Source organism: Acomys minous (assembly GCF_964271855.1).
Source record: "Acomys minous genome assembly, chromosome: 16".
Taxonomy (NCBI): Eukaryota; Metazoa; Chordata; class Mammalia; order Rodentia; family Muridae; genus Acomys; species Acomys minous.
In genome coordinates, this window is record NC_140498.1 from 1,484,114 (window position 1) to 1,506,528 (window position 22,415).

Below are 22,415 nucleotides of genomic sequence, written 5' to 3' on the forward strand. Positions count from 1 at the left end.
GGGAAGGTAAACAGGTTAGTGACAAACACATCAGAGAAAAGCAAGGTCAAACAAAAGGACGTTTGAGGATGGAGTATGTAATGAAACTATGCAAGACTATAACCCACACAGCTCGTAACATATTTTATGTACTTATGTGATGTGCACATGCGTGGGCCACAGTATGTGTAGAACAGAGGACAGGTCTGAGGAGCCCATTCTTTGCTTCTGTGAGTACAGGGGCTCCAGGGTTCATATTAAGGTCAAGCACCTTCCCCTACAGAGCGTCTCTCACCCCACCAGTCCACCCCATTTCTTATTTGTAGCCTCTTCCTATATATTCACCCAGGAGTGAGGCAGTGGCAGCTCGTTCAAAAAATATTCAGTTTCTCATCTTCCAGAACACAGTGGAACCAGAGTCTGTGGCTCAGAGGAATTAGCTGATACAAGCTGTTCCTACACCAAACAGAGCAAATATTCCACTGAAGAATGAAAAGGCGTATCTCCATCTTCCTGCTGCACATACAATATTTGAGTCCAGGAGCAGGCGAATGGCTGGACAGCCACAGGCTACAGGTCTTCAAAAGGGTCTAAGGTTGCATGTGGTGGTGTATGCCCATGATCCCAGCACCCAGGAGGCCAAGGCATAGGATCCCAAGATCAAGCAAGCCTCAGGTGGAGAGGAAACTGAAGGCCGCCTGAACAACATGAGACCTTGTCTTCAGCCTCTGCACTACTCCCTCACCACTGCCTGTGGGGCCAGGGAGCCGTGGAACCCACAGAGCTGCTCTGGAGCAGAGTGAGGTCTAGGCATGTCTTGAGCCGGCAGAAGTAGGACTGCTCCCTCTGCCCTGGGCCTGCCATGTCCCGGCACACATAGCCTCACAGAGCAGCGCTCTTGAGATGGTCATGTAGCCTGGCAGCCAAGCTACAGGTTCAACTTCCTCTCTCCTTACAAGGTCATGTCCAGCAAGCACCTGGAATTCCTCTTCATGCAAGTAAGTCATTCCCAGCACCTTGGCCAATGATGTGCACTCACCCCAAAAACCTCTACCCAGTCTCCAAAGGTTTAAACAGCCTTTGTTCCCCCCAGCTAAACAAGCTGTCTCCTGGAGTCTGGTTCTCAAGCACTCACCACTGCCTGAGGTCTCCTCCCCAGGTGTTCCTACCTTGCTCCCCTTCTCAAGATCCCCAAGTTGTATCATGGGCCAGGAACGGCAAGGACCCAATAAAGAGGATTCATGCTCAGTGCCCTTAAGAAGTTTATTTTTAACTTCTATTTCTTCTGATGTTTAAAAGAATTGAAGAAGCCTGGCATAGTGGCACACGCCTTTAATCCCAGCATTCAGGGAGGCAGAGGCAGGCAGAGCTCTCTGAGTTCGAGGCCAGCCTGGTCTACAGTGAGTCCAAGACATCCAAGCAAGGCTACATAGAGAAGCTCTGCCTTGAAAAACCAGTCAACCAACCAATAAATAAATAAGTAAATAAATAAAGTCAAGTGCTAATTTGTTTGTATAAACATAGAAGTTGTTCTAGGCAATCTAATTATAAACTAAAGTTGTACAGAAGTCCTTTGTCTCTGCTAATCTTTTCCAGCTTTTTGAGACAGGAACTCAAAAGATCCACCTGACTCTGCTTTCCCAGTGATGGCATTAGAGACATATGTCACTGGGCCCAGTTTTCTGCTAATTTAATATTAAGTCATTTGTTAAAATGTATATACAAACAAATGCAGATCACTCACTCAGGCCACCTTCATTTGTCACCCACTACTGGAAAGTAAGCATATTTCTGCCGGTCAAGAATACACAGACATGATGGCTCAGAGGTTAAGAGCACTGACTGCTCTTCCAGAGGACTAGGATTTAATTCCCAACACCCAAATGGCACCTCACAACTGTCTGTAAGTCCATGTTTGCCTCACATGTAGGCAAAACACCAATGGACATAAATAAATAAATAATCAATTTATTAAAAAGAATACACAGACAAAAACACTTGCCCTGGAGAAGCTTGTGGTAGAAGAGAAAGTTGAGTTAAATAAAAAACTACCCCTCTCTATGACTTGGTGCTATAACAAAAACTGAGTGAACGTACAAGGATGAAGGGATGAGGAGGACGAGGTGAGCAAGGGAGTTAAAGAACATCTCCATGGCCGGGTGTGGTGGCGCACACCTTTAATCCCAGCACTCGGGAGTCGGAGGCAGAGGCAGCCGGGTCGCTGTGAGTTCGAGGCCAGCCTGTACTACAAAGTGAGTCCAGGACAGTCAAGGCTATGCAGAGAAACTCTGTCTGGAAAAAGCAAAAAAAAAAAAAAAGAGCATCTCCAGGGTGGACGATGAGCAAGCCGAGCCCTGCAGGCAGGCAGGCAAGCACAAGCCGTGATGAACACTGCTGCTGTGTTTGGTAAGGCTTAGCTGGCTGTGCCTGGTCATCACTCTCAATCTGTGCCTCACCTGCCAAGCACTCTACAGAGACACTCATCACCCTCCCTTTGGCTAGCAGACTCAAAGACACTGCACCCCAAAGAAATGGAATTTCCCCAGGAGCTTCATGCTGGGAGAAAGAAGCAAAGCCACCATGGTGCCACCCAGAGGGAGCTCATCTCCCAGAAACAGATTCCACACAGTCAGACTTGTCAGACCACCTTAAGGTAAGGCAAAAGCGGACAACGATGACGGGGGCTTGGCTATCTGTGCACACCTCTTGCCTGCGATTTAAACTCTCTTGTTAGGAGCAGGAAGATGGACGTGGGGGGAGTGAAGGGCGTGTCACCTGATCTCTTTGTTTTTCCCAACGTGGCCTTGGTGGCAGCAAAGGACCATCAAAGGAAAACTCCTGGCCAAAGAAGATTCTCTGGCTTCAGTAAAGACCTAGCTGACTGTGTCTGTCTGTCTGTCTGTCTCTCTCTGTGTGTGCTTTAAGCAACACTATTTGTGTATGTGATGTGTGTGCATGTACACACACATGCTACAGCTTGTACACAGAGGCCAAAGGTCAACACTGGGTGTCTTCCTTAATCACTCGCTACCTTAATTCCACCTAAGTTTCTAAGACACTAAACCTGAGCTGGCTGGCTAGTGAGTCGCAGAGAACAGCGCATCGCTACACACACTGCTAGCACTGCAGCACATCTGCACACCTAGCGCATCTGCTGCCTAATAAGGCTTTTTTGTGGGTACTGTGGATCTAAACTATACAGTTAAAGCTTTACCAATTGAGCCATCCTCCTAGCCCGAACTTCTCAATATTAATTGTTACTTTAATTGAACTATTGAGAATGACTGGCCAAACTTGACTGGTTAGGGCTGCTAAGGCCCAGGATCTGACCCTAATTCCAGTAACAAATCTAATAACTACATGATAGCGTCCCATTACATTCTGGATATGGGAGAAAGAAAAGTAAAAAAATAATATGTGTACCTTTATTTCTTCTTAATGTGGGACTATTAGAGAATTTTCTGGCTGTTGTCTGTGGAGATCAAGTTTTTTTCCCTCTGCCTTTTAGTTCTTTAACCTGATCAAGACCCCTAGATAGTGGCATAATCACAGAGCAAGCTGAACTCAGAGAGCTCTTCAACAGTTCCCATGCTGTACCCCTTACCTGGATAGATTCTAAGGGCAGAAAAAACTACAAAGAAACGTTAAGCCTCTTTGGTGAGCTCGCTGCTTCACCACTGAAGCATTTCGTCTGTGCATTGTCCCTGACACAATGTCTGACCGCATCTAAGTCACTAGGGAACAACCAGACAAGTCTACAGGATATTAACCTAAAGAATTATGAGTAAAATATCTGCTCTAAACCACTCAAAACTGTTACTGTAATTTTTTTAAAGTGAAGGTATTATACTATATTAATTTTAAGGAGACTAAAATGACATCAAAACTAATATATAATTTTTTGATTGGATCCTGGTTCAAAAATAATTATATAAAAAAAAGTAATTATAATTACTACCAAAAACAACTAAGAATTTTTGGGGACAACTGGTTAACTTTTAAGGATATAAAAAGAATATTCTAGTCACATAGAACATCTCTGCTCCTAAGAAATACATGTTAACATATTTAGGAGCGTCACAGTGTCTACACCTTAGCTCATCACAAAACAGAGACACAAAGTGTGAGCATAATACACCCACACACACAGACCATAAGAGATCAGTGTGCAGCAAAGTGTTAGAACTACTCAACTGGTGTGACAGCCTCACACATGTCATGGCATGTGTACAGAGGTCAGAAGACAGCATTTGGAGTTGGTTCTCTCCTTCCACTGTGGATCAGATGTCAGGCCTACACAGCTCTCTCTCACCTGAATGCTAGTCTTTCTTTTATTTTTTTTAAAGATTTATTTATTATTTATACAGTATGCATCAGATCACATTATAGATGGTTGTGAGCCACCATGTAGTTGCTGGGAATTGAACTCAGGACCTCCAGAAGAGCAGTCAGTGCTCTTAACCGCTGAGCCATCTCTCCAGCAAATGCTGGTCTTTCAAAAGCTGATTCCAGAAACTTCTCTGCAAGTGTGAAGCTTCTCAAAATACAAAAGGGGAAATGTTAAGATGTCCAATCCCTGTCACAGCCGCTCTGCAGGGGCCTAAGACACTGAAATTCTTTCTCAGCATAAGAAGCAGTCATGGTAATTTTGAGAAAATTAAATGTTCAAAGGACTTCAGCCTGAATCCCACCAAATTCTCAAATGTCACCTAATACACACTGCTTTTAATGTAATCAACTTGCATAGTGTCTACAGGGGCAAATGGGCTTAAAGATAAAAAGAAAAAAGGTGCGGAAAAACAACCCCATGAAGCTTTGCCAGAGTTTAACAATTATAATCTTATCTCCTCTACTTAGAGAAAATGTGAACTTCTCAGTTCATAATTAGGATCTGAGGATTCCGAGACCACAAATATAGGGTTCAAGAACTGACTCAATTGCCGCTCCAAACACTGGTTAAATGCCAATCAAAAATAAATTATGACCATCCCAGAACTGTGGTCCCTGTGAACGCACTAGGTAAATAAAGGCTTTGCAGTAATCCCAAAAAGCACTTTTACTGTAACTGACCCAGGCCATCAAGAGAAACACAGCCGACTAGTGAGAAAGAAGACCCAAGCCTCAGAGTACTCCACAGAGCCCCCTGGTGGCCACTGCTCAGAAAGCTCGGCTTCTGTCCTCACTAACAATGGCCTCCTGAAGGCCTCCAGAGCCACAGCAAATGTGTAAACCTGGGAAATTCAAAAGGTAACTCTAAATAATAAACACCACCCAGGAAAAAGGCATAAATATTCAAAAGCTGTGTGAGCTGCAGGTGACAATGCTCTATTCTTTCAGCTTGTATTTTAAATTGAAAATTAAATACTGGTCTATTATAGTTTACTGTTTATGGTTCTCAAGTCAGAAAAAGCAAAGATGAAATGGGACACAGTAAGGAGCTCTGCTTAGAAGGAATGAAGTGTGTACAGTGTTTGCCATCACAAATGTTCTGGAGGCCGTGGAGTGTGTAACAGTAACCACTTTAGGCAGGGTGACTGAGATAGATATATGTCGGAGGGGGAGAGGGGCTCTGAGTCAGGGTTTCTCTGTATAACAGAGCCCTGCCTGTCCTGGACTCTCTCTATATACCAGGCTGGCCTTGAACTCACAGCGCTCCATCTGCCTCTGCCTCCCAAGTGCTGGGATTAAAGGTGTGTGCTACCATGGCCAGCTGAGCATGGTGATATGTTAAAGATAATTTTGAGAAAGCAAAAACAGGAATTAAGGTAACCTGTGACATGTATTTCAAATGCTAACTTACCATCTGTTCCTGAGCATCCCTCTTTGCTTGGGAAAAGCTCTGTTGTAACTCTTCAAGTAAGGCTTCGGAGGCTTGGGCTCTCAGGGCCAGTGCAGATATCTGGACAGAAGGGGCACGTGAAGAAACAGTTATGAATTGGTGATCTGAAGCTAACCTCATCCCGTTACTCCCCAACAACTCCAACAGAAACCACTCATCTTTATTCAACTATGTGTGCATTTGCTATATATACTGCAAGACCTTCTGATACCTCAGGGCATTACTGACACACATCAGCAAACAGTACCTGGTGGTGGCACACGTCTTGGGAGGCAGAACCAGGCAGATCTCTTGAGTCTGAGGCCAGGCTGGTCTACAGACTGCACTCAGACAGCCAGAGATACACAGGGAAACCCTGTCCCAAAAAACAGAAACAAAACCAAAACAAATGGTAGTAACTGATCCTTAGAATGATGAGAACCCACATGACCTAGTTATAGATATATTTCTAAAAGGCTAAAAAAAGGCAATTAAAAAACTAGAAGCCTGGGCTGGAGGGCAGGTGCAGCCTGACAACCTGAGTCTGCTCCTCAGAACCCACATGGTTCTGACTCCTACTCACTACTCCAAGTTGTCCTCTATCTCTACACACGTGCCACGGCAATACACACATGTATGCTATGTGCGTGTGTACACACAAATAAATACACACATGTATGCTGTGTGCGTGTGTGCATACAGACAAATAAATACACACATGTATGCTGTGTGCGTTGTGGGCATACAGACAAATAAACACACACATGTATGCTGTGTGCGTGTGTGCATACAGACAAATAAACACACACACATGTATCCTGTGTGAGTGTGTGCATACAGACAAATAAACACACACATGTATGCTGTGAGTGTGTGCATACAAATAAATACACACATGTATGCTGTGTGTGTGTGTGCATACAGACAAATAAACACACACATGTATGCTGTGTGTGTGTGTGCATACAGGCAAATAAACACACACATGTATGCTGTGTGTGTGCGTGTGCATACAGGCAAATAAAGACACACATGTATCCTGTGTGAGTGTGTGCATACAGACAAATAAATACACATGTATGCTGTGTGCATATGTACACACAAATACACATGTATGCTGTGTGCATGTGTGCATACAGATAAATACATGTATGCTGTGTATGTGTGTGCACACAGACAAATAAATGTATTTCGTTAAAATGGATGCCTATGAAAGGAGAGAAAGAGAGGAGACAGCACACCTTTAAAGGATAAATGGGCCGGGTGCAGTGGTGGTGCACACCTGTGATCCCAGTACTCGGGAGGCAGAGGCAGGCGGATCATTGTGAGTTCAAGGCCAGCCTGGTCTACAAAGTGATTCTAGGGCAGTCAAGGCTACACAGAGAGACCCTGTCTTGAAAAAACAAAAACAAAAAAACAAAAAACAGATGATACAGGTCTTCAATAAGTTATTAACTACTGAATCGACCTACTCAAAGCCTTAAAAGACAAAATTTGGAATTATCAGAGAATTAAGGATAATGAATAATAGCCAAATGGAAATATTAAACTGGAAAAAATCAATTACCTAAGCTAAAAATTCAATGGATGGTTTTACAGAGAATAAACATTTAAAGAAAAAAATTTAGTGAGCTAAAAGATAGATCTGAAGAAAATAAAGACAAAACGATAGAAAACACACTTAGGAAATCCTCAAGAGTAAAGTGTAAAAAACCGTAACACTAGAAAAAGAAAGACATATAAAAGCACAGAACTCTAATTGTGCATAAATACTGAGCACTGAATTGTTAGTAGGGACAGCGAGTAGAGCTGACAGGTAGCCTGCCTATGAACAGCCTCCCCGGCTCTCTCATCTTCACCTGTGTTCAGGAAAAGTCAGTCAGTCCGTGCATCACCAACACACACGCCCAAGAGTCTTCATAAGAAATCCACCACTGTCAAAAACCACAAACACAGGCGGGCGAGTAATACCAGCACTCGGGAGGCAGAGGCAGGTGGATTGCTGTGAGTTCGAGGCCAGCCTGGTCTACAAAGCAAGTCCAGGACAGCCAAAGGTACACAGAGAGACCCTGTCTCAAAAAGCCAAAAATAAAATAAAATAATAAAACAAAATAAAATAAACTACAAACACCTAAAGGTCTTTCAACTGTTGTTCGAAAAAATAGTGAGATAGATAGAAATAATTTTTGCTGGGCATGGAGGCACACGCCTTTAGTCCCAGGCCTTGGGAGGCAGGGAACCAGGTGGATCTCCATTGACGTCCACGCCAGCCTGGTCTACTTAATGATTCCAGGACAGCCAGGGCTAGGTAGAGAGGCCCCGTCTCAACGAGGATTCGATGATATGATGATGACAGTGGTGATGGTGATGGTGGTGATGATGGTGATGATGATGAAGAAGAAAGAAGAAGAAAGAAGAGGAGGAGGAAACAAGGGGCTGAACTCAGGCTTAAGAGTGTGCACCTTTACCCACCGAGCCATTTTTGCCAGCCCTTGTTTTGGTTTTTGAGACAAGGTCTGAAATTGCCAGACTGGCCTACGATTCCATAACCAAGAACAGCCTTGAACTCTGCCTTGCTCCTCCTCTCAAGAGATGAGCTAACAGCTGTATACCCCCAGTTTATACAGTGCCAGGGATCCAAGACAGTGCTTAACGTGCATTAGACAAGCAGTCCACAGCGGGCGCACATTTGCAGCCACGCACACAAAAAGGAAAACCAGAGCCCTCAGAGCCACTAGAAATGCATTAAATTCATTAACTTATTATTTCTAAAGAAAACCCCTCAACAATAGATAACAAGATGCTGGAGAGATGGTTCAACAACTAAGAAACCTGCTGCTCTTACAAAGGACCTGGGTTTGGTTCCCAGTACACACACGGTGGCTCACAACCATCCATAACGCCAGTTCCAGGAGATCTGCCCCCACCCCTGACCTTCCAGGGGACCAAGGATGCTTGTGGAATATATACATGCAGGAAAAACATGTATGTACATTTAAATATAAGTAAACCTTAAAAAAATAGCAGTGAAAGATCAGTTTTATCTCAGAGGAAATAAAACTGGCAGCTGGGCAGTGGTGGTACAGGCCTCTAATCTCAGCACTCAGAAGGCAGAGGCAGGCAGAGCTCTGTGAGTTCGAGGCCAGCCTGGCCTAACAAGTTCCAGGACAGCCAGGCCTAAACACGGAAAAACCCTGTCTCAGAAAAAAAGAAAAGAGAAAGAAAAACCAGAAAAGAGCGAGTGAGAGAGCAAGGGGAGAGAACTAGCAAGCATTCAAAACAAAAGAAATAAAATATATTTTTGAAATTGTGAGTGTAATCTTAACAAGCTCCTCGTCTCTCCTGCGCTGCTCACCTGGTGGCTTGCGTCCTCAGTGCTCTGCTTAGTAAGCTCCTCCAGCTCCTGCCTCTCTGTCATCGTCTTCTCCAGCTGGTCATTGGCTTGCCTTAGCATTAACTGCAGCTTTTTCACCTATAAAATTTAAAAAGTCAACCAGAAGGAAGCAGCTGGGGGTTTGCTGTTGTTGTTGGTACTAGGAGTTAATCCCTGGGCCTCATGCATGCTAGGCAAGGGCTCTACCACTGTGCTACAACCACAGCCCACAACTCTTGTAAATTAAAAATAAATTACTCCAAGATCTTTTTTTTTTTCTGAGAAGTACCATAGATTTGTCAATTCAGAAAGACATGAATGACCTCAAGAACTATGTTGTGCTTTACAGTTAGCAACAGCTTTTCACATACATGATCTCGTTTGAAAACCTCTTCTCTGCTAGGCCCCTTAGGATCTAGAATTGGCCTCCCTGTCTACTCCGTCCCCTGCCTCTGATCTGCACTTCACAAGAACCTTATACATTTTATAAAAGTGAACTACAGTGATTTTCCTACTTAAAAGCTATAATGCCTCCAGAGCTGCTAGGCTTAATCTTAACCTCTCTGGTTATTACCTCTCCTCACTGGTCTCATGCTGGTCTTCCTGTGCAGCTCCTTCTCACACTAGCTTATAAACCCCACACCAGCCATGTGTCCTAGAACAGGCAGTCTCTGTTGTGACTCTGCACTTCTCCCTCTTTGAATACACTTTCTCCTCCCTTAGTTCTTCCCCAAGCGCTGCCTCTCCTGAGCCCACAGCTGAACGACACACCCTCTCTAATCCACATGTTCACCTCTAGGAACAAGGTGGCCTGAACTCATGTTTTGGTTTGTAATGCTGAAAGCTTTGTGTGGGCCAAACCATCTTTCAGCCGTCTCTGAATTGCTAGGATCCACCAAAACACCAGGCAAACAAAAGACACTTATAAACATCTACAGAAATAACTAAGGAATCCAAGACAGTCCTTTCACACATCAGACGATCGGAGGCCAACTATATTATCTTAGTTTTATAAGTAGCTTTAGAAATTCACCTGTAAGCTATCAGTAAGAGGTTGAGACAAGGAACTGAATACCTGTGACACCTTAAAATACCAGATCATGATTCTAACCTCCCTCACTCTCTGATAGCAAAAGGAATAAAATCTTCATAACAACCAAAGAAAAATACTCCTTTGCTGACATACTTCTACAAGGCCTCCTCCTGTTAAGTTCTACATTGTTTCCTATGCATCACCAATGCTCCCAGGCGTCTATTCTGTATCTGGAAAAGAACTTTATCCTCAAGTCCAGCAGCCCAAGCCTGCAGAAACTTAACTTCTATGCTCTATAAATGACCATTAATCAAGTCAACAAATTTACAACAAACAGGCAGCAAGCAAAACGAGCCCAAATTCTGGCAGCTAGCTGTCAGAGGCCACAGTAAATCTTAGCTCCCTCATCTCTGCACCATGCAGTTCTCTGTGAGGGTGAGATCAGGCCAGCATCAGATTTAAGTGTTCGGGTAACGGGGCACAAAAAGGCGCTAAGGTGCTGTTAGCACCTCTGAGGGCTGAGTTGGCTGGTATCCGCATGCTAGTGAAGCATGGATACTCAGAATCCTACTGCACTCTCACTGGAAATCAGCCACCATGTGCTAGATTATTCCGCAACCAGATACATTCACTTCATAAAGCAGATGGGGGAAGGAAAAAAAAAAAAAGATGACTCTGTGGCTCTAAAGAAACTCACCTGGTCTCTTGTTTCAGCTTCCTGAATCTGAATTCCTTGTAACTGTTTTTCATAATTGGAACACATATCACAACGTCTACCAAGCTTATTTCCAGCATTATGTACCTGAAGGGCACCAAAATTACCACTTATCAGGCAAAACAAAATAATTCCATGTCTCATACTCAAGCAACAAATGCTTCAGAGATTGACAAGAAGAAATTACAATACAAAGTCAGATTCTAAAAGTCATAACCTCTAGTACAAGTATGGTAGGAAAACAAGGGACACAACGTAGCACCAAGGGCCACAGAACACCACATCTGAAGAACACACAAAGCAAGCAAGAGGTGCTACATCAGGCACTCAGTACCATCTAACCAGTAGAAAGAAAAGAAAAGGCAGTGTCGATTCCCCCATCACCAACTCCAGGGACACCCTGGGTATGAGAACAGGAAGCAGCATGTTCTTCACGGTCCTGCACAGGTCAAGGACAACTTACTTAGGTCAGGCAGGCTGCTCCACTTACTCACTGAGAGCTTCTTTAAAGAGAAGGAGCCCTGAGTAAGGGAAAGCACTGACATCGGAGGACCTACATTCTAACGCAGGTTTTGCTCGACCTCTCTGAGCCAGTTTCTTTGTCTGTAACTGGAGACAGTTGTGACCTGAATCCCTCGTTATGATCATAAAGCTCAAAGAGACGAGGTATGTGAAAGGCGTGGGAATCTGTAAAGCAGTGTACAAATGCAGCTTACATTCTCAACACCTAATCTTTTAAGCTTGAAAATACTTTGAGAAAGACTGCCCTTTTTCAAGGCTGCCATTTTTCGCTCCCATGTTTCTCCGTCCGCCTTAAACCCACTTTCTGTCTCAGGTGCTTAACCACTTCTGAAGTTTAGAACTGAAGGGTACCTGAGCATACACTCAGCTTCAGTAACCTGAAGTTCAGGCTGCTCACACTGTGACCTCGCTAACACCATGGCGAGCCAGCTTCCTGTGACAGTTACATAGAAGAGATAAAGCAGACTTGACCAAGGGCAGCTACGTGCTAATACATACTTGCTGGCACGCAGGCCTGTGCTGACTCCAGAAAGCATCTACAGAATCAACAGTGCACACCAGGGCTACCTAATTCCTCCAGAGTGAAAAGAGAGCACACTGTGGTCACACACACCTGCACTCCCAGCGCTGGAGAGGGACAGGCAGGAGGACCCAGAGTCACCGAGTCTCAAGGTCATCTTCATATACAGTAGGCTGGAGGCTAGCTTTGGGCTACATGAAACTTGGTCTCAGAACAGAAGAGAGCAAGAGAAAAGGCCTGGGTAACTCACCTCTTTCTGCAGGAGGTTCCACTCCGTCTCACTCACTACGCGGTAGCCACTGGGAGACACGTAGGTGCTCTCCACAGCCTGGGCCACACTGGAGAGGAGGGAGGCCGTCTCCTCCTGCTCAGGTGTCATGGCCTTAATTGCTCTTTCTTGATCTTTGGTTAACATAAATCCACTTGGCATCTGCAGTGACCCAAGTGACACAGTATCAAAGTTCTCAGACACAGAATCTGCTCCAACCAGTGGTCCAAAATCCGACTCATCCAAATTTCCAGCAGATTTTGCTTTGTAATTATAGCCTAAAGCTTTGGGTTGCAATGAGCTTGAGGTCCCCAAGCTGTCTGTAGACTGAGCTCTCCGGAGCCCATCCTTAAACATGTCATTGTCCGATTTACTGAATGGATCTCCAGATGGTAACAGCAAGTCTGCATCTAAGGAATGGACTGACCCATGGGTGCTGTCCAAATGCTCCTGAAATGTGAACATATATATTTTCAAGTTAGATAATTCTTTGGAGCCCCAAGGGAAAAAAAAAAGGCTACCATATACTATATATAGTATAATATATCGATGGTATAGATAGATATATATGTATATATAGATATTTTTGTTGTTGTTGTTCTTTCTTTCTTTCTTTCTTTCTTTCTCTTTCTTTCTTGTTTTCCTGTGTAGCCTTGGCTGTCCTGGACTCACTTTATAGAACAGCCTGGCCTCGAACTCAGAGATCTGTCTGCCTCTGTCTCCTAGAGTGCTGGGATTACAGATATGTACCAGCTTGCCCGTTTTTGTTGTTTGTTTTTCAAGACAGGGTTTCTCTGTATAGTCCTGGCTGTCCCAGGGCTCACTCTATAGACCAGGCTGGGCTGGAATTCAGAGATTCACCTGCCTGAGCCTCCAAGTACTGAGAGTAAAGGCATTTGCCACCATGCCCAGCTTATTTTGCAAACATTATACATAATAATCAATTTGCTATCTTCACATAATCACTGAACAACCATTTATCAAATAAATTTCTTTTGTATGTTGGCACTACTCAGGCACAAGTTAGATGTGTGAACAGAATACAACTTCTAAATACACACACACACACACACACATACACACATACACGCACGCGCGCACGCACGTGCGCACACACACACACACAGGCTTTTTGAGACAGGGTTTCTCTGTGTAACAGCTCTGGCTGTCCTGGACTCACTTTGTAGACAAGGCTGGCTTTGAACTCACAGTGCTCCACCTTTCTCTGCCTCCCAAGGGCTGGGATTAAAGGCGTGCACCACTATACCCGGCGTACAACTTTTAATTTTAAGACATACACAGTTTCTTAAGAATTTCAGCAAGTAAACAGGCTCTTATGATGCTGTACATAGCTATGCAAGTCAGAGATGACCTCCATGCTCTGGACCTCAAGAAACATCTTGACTGAGAAATGAGTTGACAAACATCACCCGTTAGTATCAGATACGTTAAGTGTGAAGTGTCAGCTGAAGACCCAAGTACAGACATTCACAAGAGAGACAGACACAGAAGTCTTTGGACAGACAATTGTAAATAAACATTATATGAAGATAACTAAATGCAATTTTAATCCCAGCACTTGGAAGGGAGCAGTATGCAGATCTCTGGTCTACGCAGAGAATTATAGAACAGTCAGCCAGGGCTAAATAGAATTGAGACTCTTGTTTCCAAAAAAATGAAAGGTAACTAAAGGTGAACAGCAAATCCTACAGAGTAACAGAAGGTGGTCAAGGGCAGTGTGAATAAGAAATACCAGGACTGGTGGTCTGAACAAAGGAAGGCGTGGTCACAACAGGAAGAAAAGCAGGAGGCCATACCGTGGAAGAGCCGCGTTTCAAGCAAGGTACAACATTAAACGCAAAGACAGGTAAGAAACCAAAACTTCAGTGAACATCACATGACTCCATCTATGAGAAACGCACAGAACACAACAACACAGGCTGCACGAGGCTGGGGAGGAGGCAGAGGGTCTCTCCGTTGTGGGGTGACAGAAAAGCCTTCAACTAGAGACAGGTAGTAACTGCGCATCACTGAACACGTTGGTCATTCTATGCTGTAAATGCACATTTTATGCATTTACTCATATCAACTGTAGAAAAATGCACAAGAGATAAAGGCAGACTGGTGGGCTACTGTACAAAGCAACATATTTATATTATCTTTAGAAAAGAACATTAAAAACAAAAAAACAGAATGGCACGTGCCAGCACGCAGAGACAGCTGTCTCTGGGCGGTCAGAACATTGTTTTTATATACCTGGCCCTTCCCGAACTTCACAGATGCTTCATAATATTTTCCTACTACTTTCACAGTGAAAAAGCATATTCTACATACCAAAATAAAGATGTTTCAAAAATAAGGTTTCAACTAAAATAAGAGGTCTCAAAAATATTAAATGTCCTTAGCAATAAATCTAAATCTCCAAAACTTTCCATATTAATTTTATTTTTTTTCCAACACTGAAAATACAAAATATCGGGTCTGAAAGTAGAAACACACACACACACACACACACACACACACACACATACACACACACACACAGTGGGAGTAAAGGTTCTACTATAGACAACTGAACCTAGAATTTCATGCACGCTAGTCAAGCACTCTGCCACTGAGCTACATTCCCCAGCAGAAAGTCTAAAATATACTTTAAAGGCTAAGAAATGATATGCATGGTATGAGAAAGCTACTAAAAACAGAGACGAAAGAGAAATAATTTTTTTAAAGATTTATTTATTTTGTATGAGTGCTCTATTTGCATGTACACCTAAGTGCCAGAAGAGGGCATCAGATCACATTATAAATGGTTGTGAGCTTCCATGTTGTTGCTGGGAATTGAACTCGGGACCTCTGGAAGAGGAGAGAGTGCTCTTAACTGCTGATCCATCTCTCCAGCCCAAGAAATACTTCTTTATAACTCACAATTCTCCTTTCCTGTTTTCTAACCATTCCTGGGCAGACTGCTGCATGATGCAAATGCCATGTAATATCGGGCCGCACATAAAAATACAGACATTCTCCTGGGAGTCATAAGTACTAAAAATGCAGACCAAAATCAGCCAAGCAGTTCTCCAAAACAAACAAACAAACAAAATTTATAAAAACAACAGCATCCTCTTTTCAGTCTCCTAGAATTTAAAAAAAAAAAAATTCCCCTCTGAGCCATCTCTCCAGCCCCCCAAAAAACTCTTCTAATGTTAAGCTATCAATAAAAATGAAAATATAAGCCACCAGGAACTGAACTGTACATGACTCAGAGTAAATCCTCAAACTAAACAAAAACAAGATACCTGTTAGGAAAATTATTCAACTTAATTGTAACTTGTTCACCTGCTGGAAAGGGAGAGGAAAGTTAGGGAGGTGTTGCCAGGCGGTGGTGGTGCACACCTTTAATCCCAGCGCACCTGGGAGGCAGAGGCAGGCGGATCCCTGTGAGTTCGAGGCCAGCCTGGTCTACAAAGTGAGTCCAGGACAGCCAGGGCTACACAGAGAAACCCTGTCTCGAAAAAAAAAAAAAGAAAGAAAGAGAGAGAGAGAGAGAGAGAGAGAGAGAGAGAGAGAGAGAGAGAGTTAGAGAGGTGTGTATGATTGAACCCCCCACCTTTCCAATGCTGGAAGGCAGACACAGCCTTACACAAGATAAGCAAGCATCAACCACTGAGCTGTAGCTATGGCCCTAGTGAGTATGAAACCGTAAGCAACAGGGATGACATAAGTCAGACTGTAGGTGAGGGCCACAAGCTGACAGGCCTGATGATAATGAAGTACAAACAAGAGGTAAAGCTAGAAGGGCCGTTCGACTGAGAAGAGAGGTGTTTTGACCCCACAGGCACTAAGTTTAGGAGGGTTTCATTTGCGACGGAGGGAGCATCAGCGTGAGCTGTGAAGGCTGCACACAATTCTGACAGACAGGAAGGCAAGCATTCCACGTGAAGGACCCAACATGTCAAGTGGACAGTGTGGCACAAGAGAATGACCAATATGGCGATTAGGAGATTCTTTCTGGCCCAGAGAGATAGATCAGTGGTAAAGAAAGGCACGTGCCACCAAGCCCAAAGACCTAAGTTCGATCCCCGGGTCCCACAAAATGAGAGGAAAGAACAGTCCTCTGGCCTCCACATTCATGCTGAGGAGCCCCCATACTAAATAAATGTTTGTTTGTTTGTAGGAAATCCTTCTTGAGGCCGAAAAGATGGCCCTGTGGTTAAAAACACGTGCTGCTCTTGCAGAAGACCCGAGTTTGGTTCCAGCATCCATGTCAGACAGCTCACATTGACTTTTAACTCCAGCTCTAGAGGATCTGGTGGCCTCTTCGAGACGCTGTGGGTACCAGCACGCACCTGTACAAACACACACCCATACATGTGTGTACACACACCCAATCTCAAAAATTGAGAAAAAAATTAGGCTTGCAAATGGTTTCAACAGTCGATGTTAAGAATTTCTACTTGCTGGGCATGGTGATGCACGCCTTTAATCCTAGCACTCAGGAAGCAGAGGCAGGTGGATCTCCGTGAGTTCAAGGCCAGCCTGGTCTACAAAGTGAGTCCAGAAAAGCCAAGGCTACACGGAGAAACCCTGTCTCAAAAGACAAAAAAAAAAAAAAGAAAGAAAGAAAAGAAAAAAGAAAAAAAGAAAGGGAACTGGACAGTAATGCTGAGGGTACAAGAGAATGTGAGAAGTTAAAGGTAGAAAAATTGCTGCAGAAACCATTGCCATGCTGTGGGTATGAGATGCGGGTCACAGGCAGGTCACCTGACATGCTGCACCCTGGCCTCTCTCTTCTTCCCTTCCCAGCACCTGCACTCTTCTCAAAGCTTCAGTGCAATCTGCCGACCTTCACCTGTTCTCAGAACTTACACCCTAATGCTGGAAGGGAACGAGTGGCAGACAAGCTTCTGTGGTCAACCCCAACTCTGAAGGAGCTGAGGAAGGAGGAACCCTGCAGGCAAGCTCAGCCGGAGCCACATCAGGGCTGGACCTAAGTCTCCATGGTTAAGAGCACTGGCAGGTGGAGCCCCAGAGGACCTGGTGCCCTCTTTGGCTTCTGTGAGCACTGTACGTACATAGTGCATAGACATACATACAGGCAGAACACGTGTATTTCTACATATTTGTGTGTATGTGTATATAAAAGATATGATATATATATATATATATAATGTATAAAAAGACATTAGGAAACTCTTTTGTGTTTATTTATTATGTATATAGTATTCTGCCTGCAGGCCAGAAGAGAACACCAAATCTCATTATAGATGGTTTATAAGCCACCAAGTGCATGCTGGGACTGAACTCAGGACAAGCTCTAGAAGAGCAGCCGAGCCATTGCTCTGCCCCTCAGGCAACTCTTGAAAAGCCTATATGTGAATGTGTCTTATCCTTTCCTCTGAGCCCTTAACTCTGTACTTAAATCTGTTATTTAAAAAACAAATTCTCAGCTGGTGTGGTGGTGCACGCCTTTAATCCCACAACTTGGGAGAGGCAGACAGCTGGATCTCTGTGAGTTCAAGGCCAGCCTGGTCTACAAAGTGAGTCCAAGACAGCCAAGGCTACACAGAGAAACCTATCTTTTTTTTTTTCCTTCTAAGATTTATTTATTTATTTATTATGTATACAGATTTCATTATAGATGGTTGTGAGCCAACATGTGGTTGCTGGGAATTGAACTCTGGATCTCTGGAAGAGGAGACAGTACTCTTAACCTCTGAGCCATCTCTCCAGCCCCGAGAAACCCTATCTTAGAATGAGAGGATACAAGGGATGGGATAACCATTGAGATGTAACAAAAATAAATTAATAAAAAATTAAAAAAAAATAAAGACTTGTTCTAATGTATGACTGACATTTGGAAATACCAGTAAAGGAACATCTAATGATTGTCATCCAACTGTGTTAAAACTGCATCTCCATATTTAGTAGCTGGTCCACAGAGGAGTCGCTGGGTCCCTGCAGGCGGGTGCCCAGTCCCCAGAGTCTGGACACATACCTGCATGCAAGCTGTATCTGCGCTCTAAGTATCAGACAGTGTGTGTCTTGGACTGAACAGTAGGCTGCAGAGCACCAGCATCTGGGTCTGCTAGCCCAGGGGGGACTCCAGGGTGGGGAGCACGGGTGGATCTGACCTCGGATCACCCGGCCAATCCACAGAAGGCCCCAGGGCCCATGTAGGACGGGCACAGTCACCAAAACCTACCCACACACTGGCCAGCGTTCTGCACCTGCACTCTGCCTCAGGCTGAACTGTGTGCTGCAGCACACCAGGGTCTGGGGCAGCTAGGCCAGGGAGATCACAAGGTGTGGAGCGCAGGTGGATCGGATCTCAGATCACCGGACCAATCCACGGAGAATTCCCAGGTCCACGAAGGTGAAGATGCAGCTCCAGACCCTAACTAGCCGGCCAGCGAGAAGCACCAGTGCCCTGTGTTTCAGAGGGAACTGTAGGCCACAAGGCAACAGTGTCTGGGTCTTAGAGCCCAGAGGAGACCCCACGGTGTACAGCACAAGTGGATCTAACCTCAGGCCACCCAGCCAATTCATGGAAAGTTCCAGGGTGTGAACCTAAGTCACCCACCTGATCCATGGAAAGGTTCCCAGATCCCCACAGGTGAGGGGTCTCAACCTATAGCCACTCACCTAGGAGCTGTTCTCAAAGGACACCGGAAACTAACATCCAACGCCAGAAACAGCAAGATGACTAAAGACCAGCATAAAAACACAAACAACAAAAGCCAAAATACTATGGCAGCTCCAGAACCCAGCTATCCCAAAGCAATCACCCCTGGAAACTCAAACACAACACAAGAAAATGACCTCAAATCCTTCATAATGAAGATAGTAGTTGAGGAAACAAATAAAATGCATAAACAAACACAGGAAGATACAGCCAAACAGATTGAGGACCTTAGAGATGCCATGACAGAGCAAATGAGGAAATCAAAACTCTGGGACTCTGAGATTCCATCTTACACCCATCAGAGTGGCTAAGATTAAAACCTCAAGTGACAGCACACGTTGGCGAGAATGTGAAGAGAGGGGAACACTCCTCCATTGCTGGTGGGAGTGAAAACTTGTACAACCACTTTGGAAATCAATCTGGCGCTTTCTCTGAAAATGGGGAATAGTGCTACCTCAGCTATACCACTCCTGGGCATATACCTGAAAGATGTTCCACCATACAACAAGGACATTTGTTCAACTATGTTCATAGCAGCCTTGTTCATATAGCCAGAATCTGGAAACAACCTAGATTCCCTCACTCAAAGAATGGGTGAAGAAACTGTGCTACATTTACACAACAGAATGCTACTCAGCTATTAAAAACAAGGAAATCTTGAAATTTGCAGGCAAATGGATGGAACTAGAAATGATCATCCTGAGTGAGGTAACCCAGACCCAGAAAGACACACATGGTGTATACTCACTTATAAGTGGATTATTAGCCCAACATAGATGTTCTCTAGAGACTCTACCTAGTGGGGGATAGGGAGACTCCACCCAGCAGGGGGGGCCTGCACAAACTGTTGCACCACTAAGGACAATGCATGCAGTAAACCTAGACCCCCTGTTCAGATCTAGCCAATGGGCACCTCATTCTCCACAGTTGTGGGGAGAGCAGGGACTGCCTCTGACATGACCCCAACTTGATCACTTCCCCTGAGTGGGGAGGCCCAGAGACACACAGAAAAGGGAAAGCAGGCTATCCTGATGAGACCTGACAGGCTGCATCATACGGTGGGGGAGGAGGTCCCCTCTGTCAGACATCTAGGGGAGGGGAATAGGCAAAAGAGGGAGGGAGGGAACGGTAGGATACAAGTGAGGGGATAACAATCAGGATATAATCTGAATAAATTATACATATATAAATGACGAGTCAAGAGTCATTTGGGAAGAGGGACCCTCAACTTAAAAAAAAGTCCCACCAGAGCATCTGCCTGTGGGCAAGTTTGTGGGATATTTTATGAGTTAATTCATGCCCAAGGGGCCAATGCACTGTGGACTGTGTCAACCCTGGAAAAGTTGTCCTGGGTGTGTAATAAAGCAGGAGGAGTAACCCTGAGGAGCAAGCAGCGCCACGTCCCTCCATGTTTGCTGTTCTCCCCAAGTTACTTTTGGTCGTGGTGTTTAACCACAACAACCAACACCATCACTAATATAAGGTAAATGACTGACGTAGAAACAAACGAAAAGTTAGGCATTCTGTATAACGTTTTTGAGATATTCTGAGGCTTGGGCTGCAAAAAGCGTCTCACCTCACCCTCCCCACACAGCGTATAAGTAACTGTAGTCACAGACTCACTGCACCTCCCCACCCAGCGTATGGAGTAACTGTAGTCACAGACTCACTGTACCTCCCCACCCAGCGCATAGAGTAACTGTAGTCACAGACTCACTGCACCTCACCACACAGCGCATAGAGTAACTGTAGTCACAGACTCACTGCACCTCCCCACACAGCGTATAGAGTAACTGTAGTCACAGACTCACTGCACCTCCCCACACTGCGTATAGAGTAACTGTAGTCACAGACTCACTGCACCTCCCCACACAGCGCATAGAGTAACTGTAGTCACAGACTCACTGCACCTCCCCACACTGCGTATAGAGTAACTGTAGTCACAGACTCACTGCACCTACCCACCCAGCGCATGGAGTAACTGTAGTCACAGACTCACTGCACCTCCCCACCCAGCGCATGGAGTAACTGTAGTCACAGACTCACTGCACCTCCCCACCCAGCGTATGGAGTAACTGTAGTCACAGACTCACTGCACCTCCCCACCCAGCGCATAGAGTAACTGTAGTCACAGACTCACTGCACCTCCCCACCCAGCGCATAGAGTAACTGTAGTCACAGACTCACTGCACCTCCCCACACAGCGTATAGAGTGACTGTAGTCACAGACTCACTGCACCTCCCCACCCAGCGTATAGAGTGACTGTAGTCACAGACTCACTGCACCTCCCCACACAGCGCATAGAGTGACTGTAGTCACAGACTCACTGCACCTCCCCACCCAGCGTATGGAGTGACTGTAGTCACAGACTCACTGCACCTCCCCACCCAGCGCATGGAGTGACTGTAGTCACAGACTCACTGCACCTCCCCACCCAGCGTATGGAGTGACTGTAGTCACAGACTCACTGCACCTCCCCACCCAGCGTATAGAGTGACTGTAGTCACAGACTCACTGCACCTCCCCACACAGCGCATAGAGTGACTGTAGTCACAGACTCACTGCACCTCCCCACCCAGCGTATAGAGTGACTGTAGTCACAGACTCACTGCACCTCCCCACCCAGCGTATAGAGTGACTGTAGTCACAGACTCACTGCACCTCCCCACCCAGCGTATAGAGTGACTGTAGTCACAGACTCACTGCACCTCCCCACCCAGCGTATAGAGTGACTGTAGTCACAGACTCACTGCACCGCCCCACCCAGCGTATAGAGTGACTGTAGTCACAGACTCACTGCACCGCCCCACCCAGCGCATGGAGTGACTGTAGTCACAGACTCACTGCACCTCCCCACCCAGCGCATAGAGTGACTGTAGTCACAGACTCACTGCACCTCCCCACCCAGCGTATAGAGTGACTGTAGTCACAGACTCACTGCACCTCCCCACCCAGCGCATAGAGTGACTGTAGTCACAGACTCACTGCACCTCCCCACACAGCGCATAGAGTGACTGTAGTCACAGACTCACTGCACCTCCCCACCCAGCGTATGGAGTGACTGTAGTCACAGACTCACTGCACCTCCCCACCCAGCGTATGGAGTGACTGTAGTCACAGACTCACTGCACCTCCCCACCCAGCGTATGGAGTAACTGTAGTCACAGACTCACTGCACCTCCCCACCCAGCGAATGGAGTAACTGTAGTCACAGACTCACTGCACCTCCCCACCCAGCGTATGGAGTGACTGTAGTCACAGACTCACTGTACCTCCCCACCCAGCGCATAGAGTGACTGTAGTCACAGACTCACTGCACCTCCCCACCCAGCGCATAGAGTGACTGTAGTCACAGACTCACTGCACCTCCCCACACAGCGCATAGAGTAACTGTAGTCACAGACTCACTGCACCTCCCCACACAGCGCATAGAGTAACTGTAGTCACAGACTCACTGCACCTCCCCACCCAGCGTATAGAGTGACTGTAGTCACAGACTCACTGCAC

At 45.4% G+C, this 22,415-nt stretch overlaps 1 protein-coding gene across 4 annotated transcripts in view; it reads right to left on the reverse strand.

Annotated features, from left to right (window-relative positions):
* The window catches only part of RABEP1 (rabaptin, RAB GTPase binding effector protein 1), an 86,014-nt gene that overhangs the window by 14,979 nt on the left and 48,620 nt on the right, over nt 1–22,415 (reverse strand). For 3 of the 4 annotated variants that reach the window (XM_084761331.1, XM_084761329.1, XM_084761332.1), the window contains 4 exons: nt 12,211–12,678; nt 10,901–11,005; nt 9,153–9,269; nt 5,780–5,878 (listed from right to left, as the gene is read on the reverse strand). In XM_084761331.1, coding sequence (XP_084617457.1) covers nt 5,780–5,878; nt 9,153–9,269; nt 10,901–11,005; nt 12,211–12,678 — 789 coding nt within the window. The remainder of the gene's footprint in view (nt 1–5,779; nt 5,879–9,152; nt 9,270–10,900; nt 11,006–12,210; nt 12,679–22,415) is intronic. The other variant, XM_084761330.1, reaches the window with a different exon arrangement.